The sequence below is a fragment of the Heptranchias perlo genome, chromosome 21 (assembly GCF_035084215.1).
Source record: "Heptranchias perlo isolate sHepPer1 chromosome 21, sHepPer1.hap1, whole genome shotgun sequence".
Lineage (NCBI taxonomy): Eukaryota > Metazoa > Chordata > Chondrichthyes > Hexanchiformes > Hexanchidae > Heptranchias > Heptranchias perlo.
Genome location: NC_090345.1, coordinates 52,901,321 through 52,920,109, shown reverse-complemented (window position 1 = coordinate 52,920,109; position 18,789 = coordinate 52,901,321). Strand labels below are relative to the sequence as shown.

At 58.7% G+C, this 18,789-nt stretch overlaps 1 protein-coding gene across 1 annotated transcript in view; it reads right to left on the bottom strand.

The window, feature by feature from the left end:
• Nucleotides 1-857: 857 nt before the first annotated feature.
• LOC137340257 (SH2 domain-containing protein 4B-like) overlaps nucleotides 858-18,789 on the bottom strand; it is a 239,271-nt gene continuing 221,339 nt past the window's right edge. The window contains exon 8 of the mRNA XM_068002675.1: nucleotides 858-1,072. Within this exon, the coding sequence (XP_067858776.1) occupies nucleotides 858-1,072 (215 nt within the window). The remainder of the gene's footprint in view (nucleotides 1,073-18,789) is intronic.

Genomic DNA, 18,789 nt, shown 5'->3' with positions numbered 1-18,789 from the left:
TTTTCTCTAGTTTCAATCTTACCCTTATCTCTTTACTCATCCATGGTGTTTCATTATTGGCTCGTTTCTTGGTGTTTTTTAGTGGGAGATATTTCTCCTGAACTCTATTGATCACCGTTTTAAATATTTTCCACTGCTGTTCTATTTCTTTGTTAATCAACATTTTTGCCAATTATATTTGGTAGTTCTCCAATCTCTCCACATAACTGAAGTCCCTCATCCCTGGTAAACTTCCTCTGCACCCTCTCCAAGGCCTTGACATCCTTCCTAAAGTGTGCTGCCCACAATTGAGGCCTAACCAGTGATTTGTAAAGGTTTAGCATAACTTCCTTTGTTTTTGTATTCAGTGCCCCTATTTACAAAGCCAAGTATCCCATATGCTTTTTTTAACCGCCTTATCAACTTGCCCCGCCACCTTCAAAGATTTGTGAATATGAACCCCCAGGTCCCTCTGCTCTTGCATCCCCTCAAAATGGTACCATTTAGATTATATTGCCTCTCTATGTTGTTCCTCCCAAAGAGCATCAGTTTACATTATCCGCATTAAATCGCATCTGCATGTGTCTGCCCATTTCACCAGTCTGTCTGTGTGCTCCTGAAGTCTGTTACTATCCTCCACATTGTTTACTACATTTCTGAGTTTCGTATCATCTGCAAACTTTGAAATTATACCGTCTATACCCAAGTTCAGGTCATTAATGTATATTAAAAAGAGCAGTGGTCCTAATACTGACCCCTGGGGAACACCACTGCATACTTCCCTCCAGTCTGAACAGTAACTGTATTTTAGTGTTCAGTGGGAAGTCATCATGTGTTATTATTGTCTAGTGATTATATTGACTCTCATTGTTGGTCACTCAGTTCTCTGGGGCAAAGTGTGAGCTGAGTGACAGTGACCTGTTGGGAATTGCAGACTTTGCTTCCTGGCCGTTGATGTTGTTATTCTGGAACAGGTTGCTGAGTCCAGACACCTTCCCTTTCTCGATAGCACGAAGGGATTGGCGATGATATTCATCCCGGGCTCGACGGGCCTTGTGAGTTCGGTCTTCATCAGCAGCTTTCGACCTGCGCACTGAAAGCACAGAATAGAGTAACATGTTTGAAAGCATTGGGCCAGATTTTGCAGGAGTGGGGCATCTCGCGACGTGCCCCATTAGTTAGACTTTATCATGGACGTTTAGGTTCTAAAATTTTTTGCCCACGAAGTTGCTGGACGTCAGTGCTGATAACAGTGAGGGCAACGGGCCATCTGGGACCTTGATGGGACAAACAGTGTAACTTCCTTAACTGAATTGATTAAAGGATTTAGAAATAAAGAGAGGAAGGACTGAGAAGGAGGGCGAATTAGAGTGGGTGAATTCAAAGTCAAATCAGGTACAGAAAGAGAAATAAAGAGAGGGAAGGAGTGACTGCATTAAGAAAGAGAAAACAGAGACAGAAAGAAAAAGTAAGAACAACAATTTTTAATTTAAAAATTAAGGTTTTTAAAATCTCCAACAAGTTACAACCTGAGGGATTAAGAGTCCACACTTTTAATTGTTCACTTTCTGGGCGAGAGGTTGATTGGCCATCATTAACAATTATCATGTCATTAGAAGAGTGCTTACATTCATAATTACTAGACTTAACTTTCTGTGGCGAGTTTAATGAACAATTAATATGCAAATACAACAAGTTCCTGAAACTCTCAGGGAGGTTAAGCAGGAGATGCCGTTCTTGCGAAGATAAAGGTGGAGTGACACAAATTGGCCAGCTACTTGTGGCAATTCTCAATTCATGAGTATCAGTGACATAGCAGAATGTGTAATCTCAACACTCGATCATTGGTTGCAGACCTGGGACATCTGGTGAGGAGATGCCTTGCTTGGGCTGGGACTGGGCTCGGGGCACACAGGGCTGGGACTGGGCTCGGGGCACACTGGGCTGGGACTGGGCTCGGGGCACACTGGGCTGGGACTGGGCTCGGGGCACACAGGGCTGGGACTGGGCTCGGGGCACACTGGGCTGGGACTGGGCTCGGGGCACACTGGGCTGGGACTGGGCTCGGGGCACACTGGGCTGGGACTGGGCTCGGGGCTCACTGGGCTGGGACTGGGACTGGGACTGGGCTGGGACTGGGGTTGGGGCACACAGGGCTGGGACTGGGCTCGGGGCGCACAGGGCTGGGACTGGGCTCGGGGCGCACAGGGCTGGGACTGGGCTCGGGGCACACTGGGCTGGGACTGGGACTGGGACTGGGCTGGGACTGGGCTCGGGGCACACTGGGCTGGGACTGGGCTTGGGGCACACAGGGCTGGGACTGGGCTCGGGGCGCACTGGGCTCGGGGCTCACTGGACTGGGACTGGGCTCGGGGCACACAGGGCTAGGACTGGGCTCGGGGCACACTGGGCTGGGACTGGGCTCGGGGCACACAGGGCTGGGACTGGGCTCGGTGCGCACTGGGCTCGGGGCTCACTGGACTGGGACTGGGCTCGGGGCACACAGGGCTGGGACTGGGCTCGGGGCACACAGGGCTGGAACTGGGCTCGGGGCAGACAGGGCTGGGACTGGGCTCGGGGCACACTGTGCTGGGACTGGGCTCGGGGCGCACTGGGCTCAGGGCTCACTGGACTGGGACTGGGATCGGGGCACACAGGGCTGGGACTGGGCTCGGGGCACACTGGGCTCGGGGCTCACTGGACTGGGACTGGGCTCGGGGCACACAGGGCTGGGACTGGGCTTGGGGCACACAGGGCTGGGACTGGGCTCGGGGTGCACTGGGCTCGGGGCTCACTGGACTGGGACTGGGCTCGGGGCTCACTGGATTGGGACTGGGCTCGGGGCACACAGGGCTGGGACTGGGCTCGGGGCACACTGGGCTGGGAATGGGACTGGGACTGGGACTGGGCTAGGATTGGGTTGGGATTGGGCTGGGATTGGGTTGGGATTGGGCTGGGATTGGGTTGGGACTGGTCTGGGATTGGGTTGGGACTGATCTGGGACTGGGTTGGGACTGGGTTGGGACTGGGCTGCGATTGGGATGGGACTGGGCTGGGACTGGGCTGGGAATGGGCTGGGATTGGGTTGGGACTGGGCTAGGATTGGGCTGTGACTGGGCTGGGACTGGTTTGGGACTGGGTTGGGACTTGGCTAGGATTGGATTGGGACTGGGTTGGGAGTGGGCTGGGTCTGGACTGGGATTGGGTTGGGACTGGGCTGGGACTAGGTTGGGACTTGGCTAGGATTGGATTGGGGCTGGGCTGGGATTGGGCTGGGACTGGGTTGGGAATTGGCTGGGATTGGTTTGGGACTGGGTTGGGATTGGGTTTGGACTGGGCTGGGACTGGGTTGGGACTAGGTTGGGACTTGGCTGGGATTGGTTTGGGACTGGGTTGGGATTGGGTTGGGGTCACACTGGGCTGGGAGTGGGCTGGGATTGGGTTGGGACTGAGGTGGTATTGGGCTGGGATTCGGTTTGGACTGGGATAGGTTTGGGTTGGGGTCACACTAGGCTGGGACTAAGCTGGGACTGGGTTTGGACTGGGCTGGGATTGGGCTCGAATTGGGCTGGGACTGGGCTGGGATTGGGCTGGGACTGGGTTGGGACTGGGCTGGGGTTGTGCTGGGATTGGGTTGGGACTGGGCTGGGACTGGGTTGGGACTGGGTTGGGACTGGGTTGGGACTGGGTTGGGGCTGGGCTGCAATTGGGTTGGGACTGGGTTGGGACTGGGCTGGGATTGTGCTGGGATTGGGTTGGGGCTGGGCTGGGATTGGGCTGGGATTGGGTTGAGACTGGGCTGGGATAGGGCTGAGACTGGGTTGGGACTGGGCTGGGATTGTGCTAGGATTGGGTTGGGACTGGGCTGGGATTATGCTAGGATTGGGTTGGGACTGGGCTGGGACTGGGTTGGGACTGGGCTGGGATTGGGCTGGAATTGGTTTGGGACTGGGCTGGGATAGGGCTGGGACTGGGCTGGGAATGCTTTGGGACTGGGCTGAGATTGGGTTGGGACTGGGTTGGGATTGGGCTGGGACTGGACTGGGACTGGGCTGGGACTGGGATGGGACTGGGCTGGGATTGGACTGGGACTGGGTTGTGATTGGGTTGGGACTGGGCTGGGATTGGACTGGGACTGGGTTGGGGTTGGGTTGGGACAGGGCTGGGATTGGGTTGGGACTTGGCTGGGATTGGGTTGGGACTGGGCTGGGATTGGGTTGGGATTGGGTTGGGGTCACACTGGGCTGGGACTGGGCTGGGACTGGCTTCGGGACTGGGTTGGGACTGGGCTGGGACTAGGTTGGGGTTGGGTTGGGACTGGGCTGGGACTTGACTGGGACTGGGTTGTGATTGGGTTGGGATTGGGCTGAGACTGGACTGGGACTGGTTTGGGGTTGGGTTGGGACTGGGCTGGGATTGGGTTGGGACTTGGCTGGGATTGGGTTGTGACTGGGTTGGGATTCGGTTGGAATTGGGTTGGGGTCACACTGGGCTGGGACTGGGTTCAGGACTGGGCTGGGACTGGGCTGGGACTGGTTTGGGACTGGGCTGGGATTGGGTTGGGTCTGGGTTGGGACTGGGTTGGGACTAGTTTGGGATGAGACTGGACTGGGACTGGTTTGGGACTGGGCTGGGACTGGACTGGGACTGGGTTGGGATTGGGTAAGGACTGGGCCGGGACTGGACTGGCACTAGGTTGGGATTGGGTAGGGACTGGGCTGGGACTGGGTTGGGACTGGGCTGGGATTAGACTGGGACTGGGTAGGGATTGGGTTCGGACTGGGCTGGGACTGGACTGGGACTGGGTTGGGATTGGGTTGGGACTGTGCTGGGACTGGACTGGGACTGGGTTGGGGTCACACTGGACTGAGACTGGTTTGGGACTGGGCTGGGACTGGGTTGGGATTGGGTTGGAACCTCGCTGGGGTTGGGTTGGGCTTGGGTTGGGGTCACACTGGAATGGGACTAGGTTGGGACTGGGCTGGGACTGGGTTGGGATTGGGCTGGGACTGGGCTGTGACTGGGTTGAGACTGGACTGGGACTGGGTTGGGATTGGGTTGGGACTGGGCTGGGACTGGACTGGGATTGGGTTGGGATTGGATTGGGACTGGGCTGGGACTGAGTTGGGATTGGGCTGGGACTGGACAGGGACTGGGTTGGGACTTGGCTGGGATTGGTTTGCGATTGGGTTGGGATTGGGCTGGGCCTGGACTGGGATTCCGTTGGGATTGGATTGGGACTGGACTGGGACTGGACTGGGACTGCTTTGGGACTGGGCTGGGACTGGACTGGGACTGGGTTGAGATTGGGTAGGGACTGGGCTGTGACTAGGTTAGTATTGGGCTGGGAATGGGTTGGGATTGGGCTTGGATTGGGTTGGAACTGGGCTGGGACTGGGTTGGGACTGGGTTGGGACTGGGCTGAGATTGGGCTGGGTTTGTTCTGGAACTGGGCTGGGGCTGGGTTGGGATTGTGCTGGGATTGGATTGGGACTGGGCTGGGACTGGGTTGGGACTAGGTTGGTATTGGGCTGGGACTGGGTTGGGGTTGGGTTGGGACTGGGTTGGGATTGGGTTGGCACTGGGCTGGGACTAGGCAGGGACTGGGTTGGGACTGGGCTGGGATTGGGTTGGGACTGGGCTGGAACTGGGTTGGGACTGGGTTGGGACTGGGCTGGGATGGGGCTGGGATTGGGCTGGAACTGGGCTGGGACTGTGATGGGATTGTGCTGGGATTGGATTGGGACAGGGCTGGGACTGGGTTGGTACTGGGTTGGGATTGTGCTGGGATTGGATTGGGACTGGGCTGGGACTGGGCTGGGATTGGGCTGGGACTGGGCTGGGACTGGTTTGGGGCTGGGCTGGGATTAGGTTGGGACTGGGTTGGGATTAGGCTGGGACTGGGTTCGGATTGGGGTGGGACTGGGTTGGGACTGAACTGGGACTGGGTTGTGATTGGGTTGGGACTGGGCTGGGATTGGACTGGGACTGGGTTGGGATTGGGGTGGGACTTGGCTGGGATTGGGTTGTGACTGGGTTGGGATTCGGTTGGGATTGGGTTAGGGTCACACTGGGCTGGGACTGGTCTGGGACTGGATTGGGATTGGGCTGGGACTGGGCTGGGACTGGGCTGGGATTGTGTTGGGCCTGGGCTGGGACTTGTTTGGGATGGGCTGGGATTGGTTTGGGACAGCGTTGGAACTTGGTTGGGACTGGGCTTGGACTGGGCTGGGATTGGGTTGGGATTGGGCTGGGATTGGGTTGGGATTAGGCTGGGATTGGGTTGGGAGTGGGCTGGAGTTGTGCTGGGTTGGGTTGGGATTGGGCTCGGATTGCGCTGGGACTGGGCTTGGATTAGGTTGGGATTGGGTTGGGACTGGCCTGGGACTGGGGTGGGATTGGACTGAGATTGTGTTGGGACTGGGTTGGGTTTGGGTTGAGATTGGGTTTGGGTCACACTGAGCTGTGACTAGGTTGGTAGTGGGCAGTGACATGGTTGGGACTGGGCTGGGACTGGGTTGGGATTGGCCTGGGATTGGGCTGGGATTAGGTTGGGACTGGGCTGGCACTGGGTTGGGACTGAGTTGGCATTGGGTTGGGACTGTGTTGGGATTGGGTTGGTACTGGGCTCGGACTGGGCTGGGATTGGGTTGGGACTGGGCTGGAATTGTGCTGGGATTGGGTTGGGATTGGGCTGGGCTTGGGGTTTGACTGGACTGGGAGTGGGCTGCGACTGGGTTGGGGCTGGGCTGGGATTGGGTTTGGACTAGGCTGGGATTGGGCTGTAATTGGGTTGGGACTGGGCTGGAATTGGGCTGGGATTGTGTTGGGACTGGGCTGGGATTGGGTTGGGATTGGGCTGGGACTCGCCTGGGATTGGGGTGGGATTGGTTTGGGCCAGGACTGGGATTGGGCTGGGATTGGGTTGGGGTTGGGCTGGGATTTGGTTGGTGTCACACTAGGCTGGCACTGGGCTGTGACTGGGTTGGTACTGGGCTGGGACTGGGCTGGGATTGGGTAGGGACTGGGTTGGCATTGGGTTGTGACGCGGTTGGGATTGCGTTGGGACTGGGCTGGGATTAGGTTGGGACTGGGCTGGCACTGGGTTGGGACTGAGTTGGCATTGGGTTGGGACTGTGTTGGGATTGGGTTGGGACTGGGCCCGGACTGGGCTGGGATTGGGATGGGACTGGGCTGGAATTGTGCTGGGATTGGGTTGGGATTGGGCTGGGTTTGGGGTTTGACTGGACTGGGATTGGGCTGGGACTGGGTTGGGGCTGGGCTGGGATTGGGCTGGGACTAGGCTGGGATTGGGCTGTAATTGGGTTGGGACTGGGCTGTAATTGGGCTGGGATTGTGTTGGGATTGGGCTGGGATTGGGTTGGGATTGGGCTGGGATTGGGTTGGGATTGGGCTGGGACTCGGCTGGGACTGGCATTGGATTGGGGTGGGATTGGTTTGGGGCAGGACTGGGATTGGGCTGGGCTTGGGTTGGGTCTGGGCTCGGATTGGGTTGGGTCTGGGCTGTGAATGGTTTGGGGCTGGGCTGGGACTGGGATGGGACTGGGCTAGGAATGGGCTGAGATTGGTTTGGGACTGGGTTGGGTTTGGGTTGGCGTCACACTGGGCTTGGACTGGGTTGGGACTGGGTTCGGATTGGGTTGGGACTAGGCTGGGATTGGGCTGTAATTGGGTTGGGACTGGGCTGGGACTGAGCTGGGACTGAGTTGGGACTGGGTTGGGTTTGTGTTGGGACTGGGCTGGGATTGCGCTGGGACTGGGTTGAGGCTGGGCTGGGAGTGGGTTGGGACTAGGCTGGGATTGGGCTGTAATTGGGTTGGGACTGGACTGGAATTGGGCTTGGATTTGGTTGGGATTGGGTCGGGATTGGGTTGGGACTGGGCTGGGACTCGGCTGGGACTGGGCTGGGATTGGGTTGGGAATTGGCTGGGATTGGGTTGTGACTGGGTTGGGATTCTGTTGGGATTGGGTTGGGACTAGATTGGGACTGGGTTGAGATTGGGTTGCTGTCACACTCGGATGGGATTGGGCTGTGACTGGGATGGGACTGAGTTGGGACTCAGTTGGCATTGGGTTGGGACTGTGTTCGAATTGGTTTGGGACTGGACTCGGACTGGGCTGGGATTGGGTTGGGATTGGGCTGGGATTGGGTTGTGATTGGGCTGGGATTGGGTTGGGACTGGACTGGGATTGGGCTGGGACTGGGTTGGGACTGAGCTGGGACTGAGTTGGGACTGGGTTGGGATTGTGTTGGGACTGGGCTGGGATTGGTTTGGAACTGTGCTTGGATTGGGTTGGTGTCACACTGGGCTGGGACTGGGCTGGGAGTGGGTTCGGAGTGGGCTGGCACTGGGTTGGGACTGAGTTGGCATTGGATTGGGACTGTGTTGGGATTGGGTTGGGACTGGGCTCGGACTGGGCTGGGATAGGTTTGGGATTGGGCTGGGATTGGGTTGGGACTGGGCTTGAATTGTGCTGGGATTGGGTTGGGATTGGGCTGGGATTGGGTTGAGATTGGGCTGGGATTGGGTTGGGACTGGGCTTGAATTGTGCTGGGATTGGGTTGGGATTGGGCTGGGTTTGGTGTTTGACTGGACTGGGTTTGGGCTGGGACTGGGTTGGGGCTGGGCTGGGATTGGTTTGGGGCTGGGCTGGGATTGGGCTGTTATTGGGTTGGGACTGGGCTGGAATTGGGCTGGGATTGGGCTGGGATTGGGTTGGGACTGGGCTGGGACTGGGCTGTGATTGGGTTGGGACCGGGTTGGGACTGGGCTGGGATTGGGGTGGGAATTGGCTGGGATTGGGTTGTGACTGGGTTGGGATTAGGTTGGGATTGGGTTGGGACTGGGTTGTGACTGGGTTGCGACTCAGTTGGCATTGGGTTGGGACTGTGTTCGAATTGGGTTGGGACTGGGCTCGGACTAGGCTGGGATTGAGTTGGGATTGGGCTGGGATTGGCTTGGGATTGGGCTGGGATTGAGTTGGGACAGGGCTGGAATTGGGCTGGGATTGGGTTGGGGTTGGGCTGGGATTGGGTTGGGAATGGACTTAGATTGGGATGGGACTGGGTTGGGACTGAGCTGGGACTGAGTTGGGACTGGGTTGGGATTGTGTTGGGACTGGGCTGGGATTGGTTTGGTACTGGGTTGTGGCTGTGCTGGGATTGGGTTGGGACTAAGCTGGGATTGGGCTGTAATTGGGTTGGACTGGGCTGGGACTGAGCTGGGTCTGAGTTGGGACTGGGTTGGGATTGTGTTTGGACTGGGCTGGGATTGGGCTGGGACTGGGTTGGGGCTGGGCTGGGATTGGGTTGGGACTAGGCTGCGATTGGGCTGTAATTGGGTTGGGACTGGGCTGGAATTGGGCTTGGATTGGGTTGGGACTCGGCTGGGACTGGGCTGGGATTGGGTTGGGACTGGGCTGGGACTGGGTTGGGATTGGGCTGGGATTGGGTTGGGATTGGGCTGGGACTCGCCTGGGATTGGGGTGGGATTGGTTTGGGGCAGGACTGGGATTGGGCTGGGATTGGGTTGGGGTTGGGCTGGGATTTGGTTGGTGTCACACTAGGCTGGCACTGGGCTGTGACTGGGTTGGTACTGGGCTGGGACTGAGCTGGGATTGGGTAGGGACTGGGTTGGCATTGGGTTGTGACGCAGTTGGGATTGCGTTGGGACTGGGCTGGGATTAGGTTGGGACTGGGCTGGCACTGGGTTGGGACTGAGTTGGCATTGGGTTGGGACTGTTTTGGGATTGGGTTGGGACTGGGCCCGGACTGGGCTGGGATTGGGATGGGACTGGGCTGGAATTGTGCTGGGATTGGGTTGGGATTGGGCTGGGTTTGGGGTTTGACTGGACTGGGATTGGGGCGGGACTGGGTTGGGGCTGGGCTGGGATTGGGCTGGGACTAGGCTGGGATTGGGCTGTAATTGGGTTGGGACTGGGCTGTAATTGGGCTGGGATTGTGTTGGGATTGGGCTGGGATTGGGTTGGGATTGGGCTGGGATTGGGTTGGGATTGGGCTGGGACTCGGCTGGGACTGGCATGGGATTGGGGTGGGATTGGTTTGGGGCAGGACTGGGATTGGGCTGGGCTTGGGTTGGGTCTGGGCTCGGATTGGGTTGGGTCTGGGCTGTGAATGGTTTGGGGCTGGGCTGGGACTGGGATGGGACTGGGCTAGGAATGGGCTGAGATTGGTTTGGGACTGGGTTGGGTTTGGGTTGGCGTCACACTGGGCTTGGACTGGGTTGGGACTGGGTTCGGATTGGGTTGGGACTAGGCTGGGATTGGGCTGTAATTGGGTTGGGACTGGGCTGGGACTCGGCTGGGACTGGGCTGGGATTGGGTTGGGAATTGGCTGGGATTGGGTTGTGACTGGGTTGGGATTCTGTTGGGATTGGGTTGGGACTGGATTGGGACTGGGTTGAGATTGGGTTGCTGTCACACTCGGCTGGGATTGGGCTGTGACTGGGATGGGACTGGGTTGGGACTCAGTTGGCATTGGGTTGGGACTGTGTTCGAATTGGTTTGGGACTGGACTCGGACTGGGCTGGGATTGGGTTGGGATTGGGCTGGGATTGGGTTGTGATTGGGCTGGGATTGGGTTGGGACTGGACTGGGATTGGGCTGGGACTGGGTTGGGACTGAGCTGGGACTGAGTTGGGACTGGGTTGGGATTGTTTTGGGACTGGGCTGGGATTGGTTTGGAACTGTGCTTGGATTGGGTTGGTGTCACACTGGGCTGGGACTGGGCTGGGAGTGGGTTCGGAGTGGGCTGGCACTGGGTTGGGACTGAGTTGGCATTGGGTTGGGACTGTGTTGGGATTGGGTTGGGACTGGGCTCGGACTGGGCTGGGATAGGTTTGGGATTGGGCTGGGATTGGGTTGAGATTGGGCTGGGATTGGGTTGGGACTGGGCTTGAATTGTGCTGGGATTGGGTTGGGATTGGGCTGGGTTTGGTGTTTGACTGAACTGGGATTGGGCTGGGACTGGGTTGGGGCTGGGCTGGGATTGGTTTGGGGCTGGGCTGGGATTGGGCTGTAATTGGGTTGGGACTGGGCTGGAATTGGGCTGGGATTGGGTTGGGATTGGGCTGGGATTGGGTTGGGACTGGGCTGGGACTGGGCTGGGATTGGGTTGGAACTGGGCTGGGACTGGGCTGGGATTGGGTTCGGACTGGGCTGAGACTGGGTTGGGACTGGGCTGGGATTGGGGTGGGAATTGGCTGGGATTGGGTTGGGACTGTGCTGGGACTCGGCTGGGACTGGGCTGGGATTGTGTTGGGACTGGGCTGGGACTGGGTTGGGATTGGGCTGGGATTGGGTTGGGATTGGGCTGGGACTCGCCTGGGATTGGGGTGGGATTGGTTTGGGGCAGGACTGGGATTGGGCTGGGATTGGGTTGGGGTTGGGCTGGGATTTGGTTTGTGACACACTAGGCTGGCACTGGGCTGTGACTGGGTTGGTACTGGGCTGGGACTGGGCTGGGATTGGGTAGGGACTGGGTTGGCATTGGGTTGTGACGCGGTTGGGATTGCGTTGGGACTGGGCTGGGATTAGGTTGGGACTGGGCTGGCACTGGGTTGGGACTGAGTTGGCATTGGGTTGGGACTGTGTTGGGATTGGGTTGGGACTGGGCCCGGACTGGGCTGGGATTGGGATGGGACTGGGCTGGAATTGTGCTGGGATTGGGTTGGGATTGGGCTGGGTTTGGGGTTTGACTGGACTGGGATTGGGCTGGGACGGGGTTGGGGCTGGGCTGGGATTGGGCTGGGACTAGGCTGGGATTGGGCTGTAATTGGGTTGGGACTGGGCTGTAATTGGGCTGGGATTGTGTTGGGATTGGGCTGGGACTCGGCTGGGACTGGCATGGGATTGGGGTGGGATTGGTTTGGGGCAGGACTGGGATTGGGCTGGGATTGGGTTGGGTCTGGGCTGGGATTGGTTTGGGGTTGGGCTGGGCTTGGGTTGGGTCTGGGCTCGGATTGGCTTGGGTCTGGGCTGTGAATGGTTTGGGGCTGGGCTGGGACTGGGATGGGACTGGGCTAGGAATGGGCTGAGATTGATTTGGGACTGGGTTGGGTTTGGGTTGGCGTCACACTGGGCTTGGACTGGGTTGGGACTGGGTTCGGATTGGGTTGGGACTAGGCTGGGATTGGGCTGTAATTGGGTTGGGACTGGGCTGGGACTGAGCTGGGACTGAGTTGGGACTGGGTTGGGTTTGTGTTGGTACTGGGCTGGGATTGCGCTGGGACTGGGTTGAGGCTGGGCTGGGATTGTGTTGGGACTAGGCTGGGATTGGGCTGTAATTGGGTTGGGACTGGGCTGGAATTGGGCTTGGATTGGGTTGGGAATTGGCTGGGATTGGGTTGTGACTGGGTTGGGATTCTGTTGGGATTGGGTTGGGACTGGATTGGGACTGGGTTGAGATTGGGTTGCTGTCACACTCGGCTGGGATTGGGCTGTGACTGGGATGGGACTGGGTTGGGACTCAGTTGGCATTGGGTTGGGACTGTGTTCGAATTGGTTTGGGACTGGACTCGGACTGGGCTGGGATTGGGTTGGGATTGGGCTGGGATTGGGTTGGGATTGGGCTGGGATTTGGTTGGGACTGGACTGGGATTGGGCTAGGACTGGGTTGGGACTGAGCTGGGACTGAGTTGGGACTGGGTTGGGATTGTGTTGGGACTGGGCTGGGATTGGTTTGGAACTGTGCTTGGATTGGGTTGGTGTCACACTGGGCTGGGACTGGGCTGGGAGTGGGTTCGGAGTGGGCTGGCACTGGGTTGGGACTGAGTTGGCATTGGGTTGGGACTGTTTTGGGATTGGGTTGGGACTGGGCTCGGACTGGGCTGGGATCGGTTTGGGATTGGGCTGGGTTTGGTTTGAGATTGGGCTGGGATTGGGTTGGGACTGGGCTTGAATTGTGCTGGGATTGGGTTGGGATTGGGCTGGGTTTGGTGTTTGACTGGACTGGGATTGGGCTGGGACTGGGTTGGGGCTTGGCTGGGATTGGGCTGTAATTGGGTTGGGACTGGGCTGGAATTGGGCTGGGATTGGGTTGGGATTGGGCTGGGATTGGGTTGGGACTGGGCTGGGACTGGGCTGGGTTTGGGGTTTGACTGGGCTGGGACTCGGTTGGGACTGGGCTGGGATTGGGGTGGGAATTGGATGGGATTGGGTTGGGATTGGGCTGGGACTCGGCTGGGACTGGCATGGGATTGGGGTGGGATTGGTTTGGGGCAGGACTGGGATTGGGCTGGGATTGGGTTGGGTCTGGGCTCGGATTGGGTTGGGTCTGGGCTGTGAATGGTTTGGGGCTGGGCTGGGACTGGGATGGGACTGGGCTAGGAATGGGCTGAGATTGGTTTGGGACTGGGTTGGGTTTGGGTTGGCATCACACTGGGCTTGGACTGGGTTGGGACTGGGTTCGGATTGGGATGGGACTAGGCTGGGATTGGGCTGTAATTGGGTTGGGACTGGGCTGGGACTGAGCTGGGACTGAGTTGGGACTGGGTTGGGTTTGTGTTGGGACTGGGCTGGGATTGCGCTGGGACTGGGTTGAGGCTGGGCTGGGATTGTGTTGGGACTAGGCTGGGATTGGGCTGTAATTGGGTTGGGACTGGGCTGGAATTGGGCTTGGATTTGGTTGGGATTGGGCTGGGATTGGGTTGTGACTGGGTTGGGATTCTGTTGGGATTGGGTTGGGACTGGATTGGGACTGGGTTGAGATTGGGTTGCTGTCACACTCGGCTGGGATTGGGCTGTGACTGGGATGGGACTGGGTTGGGACTCAGTTGGCATTGGGTTGGGACTGTGTTCGAATTGGTTTGGGACTGGACTCGGACTGGGCTGGGATTGGGTTGGGAGTGGGCTGGGATTGGGTTGGGATTGGGCTGGGATTGGGTTGGGACTGGACTGGGATTGGGCTGGGACTGGGTTGGGACTGAGCTGGGACTGAGTTGGGACTGGGTTGGGATTGTGTTGGGACTGGGCTGGGATTGGTTTGGAACTGTGCTTGGATTGGGTTGGTGTCACACTGGGCTGGGACTGGGCTGGGAGTGGGTTCGGAGTGGGCTGGCACTGGGTTGGGACTGAGTTGGCATTGGGTTGGGACTGTTTTGGGATTGGGTTGGGACTGGGCTCGGACTGGGCTGGGATAGGTTTGGGATTGGGCTGGGATTGGGTTGAGATTGTGCTGGGATTGGGTTGGGACTGGGCTTGAATTGTGCTGGGATTGGGTTGGGATTGGGCTGGGTTTGGTGTTTGACTGGACTGGGATTGGGCTGGGACTGGGTTGGGGCTGGGCTGGGATTGGGCTGTAATTGGGTTGGGACTGGGCTGGAATTGGGCTGGGATTGGGTTGGGATTGGGCTGGGATTGGGTTGGGACTGGGCTGGGACTGGGCTGGGATTGGGTTGAGACTGGGCTGGGACTGGGTTGGGACTGGGCTGGGATTGGGTTGGGATTTGGCTGGGATTGGGTTGGGACTGTGCAGGGACTCGGCCTGGACTGGGCTGGGATTGGGTTGGGACTGGGCTGGGACTGGGTTGGGATTGGGCTGGGATTGGGTTGGGATTGGGCTGGGACTCGCCTGGGATTGGGGTGGGATTGGTTTGGGGCAGGACTGGGATTGGGCTGGGATTGGGTTGCGGTTGGGCTGGGATTTGGTTTGTGACACACTAGGCTGGCACTGGGCTGTGACTGGGTTGGTACTGGGCTGGGACTGGGCTGGGATTGGGTAGGGACTGGGTTGGCATTGGGTTGTGACGCGGTTGGGATTGCGTTGGGACTGGGCTGGGATTAGGTTGGGACTGGGCTGGCACTGGGTTGGGACTAATTTGGCATTGGGTTGGGACTGTGTTGGGATTGGGTTGGGACTGGGCCCGGACTGGGCTGGGATTGGGATGGGACTGGGCTGGAATTGTGCTGGGATTGGGTTGGGATTGGGCTGGGTTTGGGGTTTGACTGGACTGGGATTGGGCTGGGACTGGGTTGGGGCTGGGCTGGGATTGGGCTGGGACTCGGCTGGGATTGGGCTGGGATTGGGTTGGGGTTGGGCTGGGATTTGGTTTGTGACATACTAGGCTGGCACTGGGCTGTGACTGGGTTGGTACTGGGCTGGGACTGGGCTGGGATTGGGTAGGGACTGGGTTGGCATTGGGTTGTGACGCGGTTGGGATTGCGTTGGGACTGGGCTGGGATTAGGTTGGGACTGGGATGGCACTGGGTTGGGACTAAGTTGGCATTGGGTTGGGACTGTGTTGGGATTGGGTTGGGACTGGGCCCGGACTGGGCTGGGATTGGGATGGGACTGGGCTGGAATTGTGCTGGGATTGGGTTGGGATTGGGCTGGGTTTGGGGTTTGACTGGACTGGGATTGGGCTGGGACTGGGTTGGGGCTGGGCTGGGATTGGGCTGGGACTAGGCTGGGATTGGGCTGTAATTGGGTTGGGACTGGGCTGTAATTGGGCTGGGATTGTGTTGGGATTGGGCTGGGACTCGGCTGGGACTGGCATGGGATTGGGGTGGGATTGGTTTGGGGCAGGACTGGGATTGGGCTGGGATTGGGTTGGGTCTGGGCTGGGATTGGTTTGGGGTTGGGCTGGGCTTGGGTTGGGTCTGGGCTCGGATTGGGTTGGGTCTTGGCTGTGAATGGTTTGGGGCTGGGCTGGGACTGGGATGGGACTGGGCTAGGAATGGGCTGAGATTGGTTTGGGACTGGGTTGGGTTTGGGTTGGCGTCACACTGGGCTTGGACTGGGTTGGGACTGGGTTCGGATTGGGTTGGGACTAGGCTGGGATTGGGCTGTAATTGGGTTGGGACTGGGCTGGGACTGAGCTGGGACTGAGTTGGGACTGGGTTGGGTTTGTGTTGGGACTGGGCTGGGATTGCGCTGGGACTGGGTTGAGGCTGGGATGGGATTGTGTTGGGACTAGGCTGGGATTGGGCTGTAATTGGGTTGGGACTGGGCTGGAATTGGGCTTGGATTTGGTTGGGATTGGGCTGGGATTGTGTTGGGACTGGGCTGGGACTCGGCTGGGACTGGGCTGGGATTGGGTTGGGAATTGGCTGGGATTGGGTTGTGACTGGGTTGGGATTCTGTTGGGATTGGGTTGGGACTGGATTGGGACTGGGTTGAGATTGGGTTGCTGTCACACTCGGCTGGGATTGGGCTGTGACTGGAATGGGACTGGGTTGGGACTCAGTTGGCATTGGGTTGGGACTGTGTTCGTATTGGTTTGGGACTGGACTCGGACTGGGCTGGGATTGGGTTGGGATTGGGCTGGGATTGGGTTGGGATTGGGCTGGGATTGGGTTGGGACTGGACTGGGATTGGGCTGGGACTGGGTTGGGACTGAGCTGGGACTGAGTTGGGACTGGGTTGGGATTGTGTTGGGACTGGGCTCGGACTGGGCTGGGATAGGTTTGGGATTGGGCTGGGATTGGGTTGAGATTGGGCTGGGATTGGGTTGGGACTGGGCTTGAATTGTGCTGGGATTGGGTTGGGATTGGGCTGGGTTTGGTGTTTGACTGGACTGGGATTGGGCTGGGACTGGGTTGGGGCTGGGCTGGGATTGGTTTGGGGCTGGGCTGGGATTGGGCTGTAATTGGGTTGGGACTGGGCTGGAATTGGGCTGGGATTGGGTTGGGATTGGGCTGGGATTGGGTTGGGACTGGGCTGGGACTGGGCTGGGATTGGGTTGGGACTGGGCTGGGACTGGGTTGGGACTGGGCTGGGATTGGGGTGTGAATTGGTTGGGATTGGGTTGGGATTGTGCTGGGACTCGGCTGGGACTGGCATGGGATTGGGGTGGGATTGGTTTGGGGCAGGATTGGGATTGGGCTGGGATTGGGTTGGGTCTGGGCTGGGATTGGTTTGGGGTTGGGCTGGGTTTGGGTTGGGTCTGGGCTCGGATTGGGTTGGGTCTGGGCTGTGAATGGTTTGGGGCTGGGCTGGGACTGGGATGGGACTGGGCTAGGAATGGGCTGAGATTGGTTTGGGACTGGGTTGGGTTTGGGTTGGCGTCACACTGGGCTTGGACTGGGTTGGGACTGGGTTCGGATTGGGTTGGGACTAAGCTGGGATTGGGCTGTAATTGGGTTGGGACCGGGCTGGGACTGAGCTGGGACTGAGTTGGGACTGGGTTGGGTTTGTGTTGGGACTGGGCTGGGATTGCGCTGGGACTGGGTTGAGGCTGGGCTGGGATTGTGTTGGGACTAGGCTGGGATTGGGCTGTAATTGGGTTGGGACTGGGCTGGAATTGGGCTTGGATTTGGTTGGGATTGGGCTGGGATTGGGTTGGGACTGGGCTGGGACTCGGCTGGGACTGGGCTGGGATTGGGTTGGGAATTGGCTGGGATTGGGTTGTGACTGGGTTGGGATTCTGTTGGGATTGGGTTGGGACTGGATTGGGACTGGGTTGAGATTGGGTTGCTGTCACACTCGGCTGGGATTGGGCTGTGACTGGGATGGGACTGGGTTGGGACTCAGTTGGCATTGGGTTGGGACTGTGTTCGAATTGGTTTGGGACTGGACTCGGACTGGGCTGGGATTGGGTTGGGATTGGGCTGGGATTGGGTTGTGATTGGGCTGGGATTGGGTTGGGACTGGACTGGGATTGGGCTGGGACTGGGTTGGGATTGAGCTGGGACTGAGTTGGGACTGGGTTGGGATTGTGTTGGGACTGGGCTGGGATTGGTTTGGGGCTGGGCTGGGATTGGGCTGTAATTGGGTTGGGACTGGGCTGGAATTGGACTGGGATTGGGTTGGGATTGGGCTGGGATTGGGTTGGGACTGGGCTGGGACTGGGCTGGGATTGGGTTGGGACTGGGCTGGGACTGGGTTGGGACTGGGCTGGGATTGGGGTGGGAATTCTCTGGGATTGGGTTGTGACTGGGTTGGGATTGGGTTGGGATTGGGTTGGGACTGGGTTGGGACTGGGTTGCAACTCAGTTGGCATTGGGTTGGGACTGTGTTCGAATTGGGTTGGGACTGGGCTCGGACTGGGCTGGGATTGAGTTGGGATTGGGCTGGGATTGGCTTGGGATTGGGCTGGGATTGGGTTGGGACAGGGCTGGAATTGGGCTGGGATTGGGTTGGGATTGGGCTGGGATTGGGTTGGGAATGGACTTGGATTGGGCTGGGACTGGGTTGGGACTGAGCTGGGACTGAGTTGGGACTGGGTTGGGATTGTGTTGGGACTGGGCTGGGATTGGTTTGGTACTGGGTTGTGGCTGTGCTGGGATTGGGTTGGGACTAAGCTGGGATTGGGCTGTAATTGGGTTGGACTGGGCTGGGACTGAGCTGGGTCTGAGTTGGGACTGGGTTGGGATTGTGTTTGGACTGGGCTCGCACTGTGCTGGGATTGGGTTGGGATTGAGCTGGGATTGGGTTGAGATAGGGCTGGAATTGGGCTGGGATTGGGTTGGGATTGGGCTGGGATTGGGTTGGGACTGGACTGGGATTGGGATGAGACTGGGTTGGGACTGAGCTGGGACTGAGTTGGGACTGGGCTGGGATTGGGTTGGGACTGGGCTGGGATTGGTTTGGGACTGTGCTGGGATTGAGTTGGGACTGGGCTGGGATTGGTTTGGGACTGTGCTGGGATTGGGTTGGTGTCACACTGGGCTGGGAGTGGGCTGTGACTGGGTTGGGACTGGGCTGGAACTGGGTTCGGAGTGGGCTGGCACTGGGTTGGGATTGGGCTGGGATTGGGTTGGGATTGGGCTGGGATTGGGATGGGACAGGGTGGAATTGGGCTGGGATTGGGTTGGGATTGGGCTGGGTTT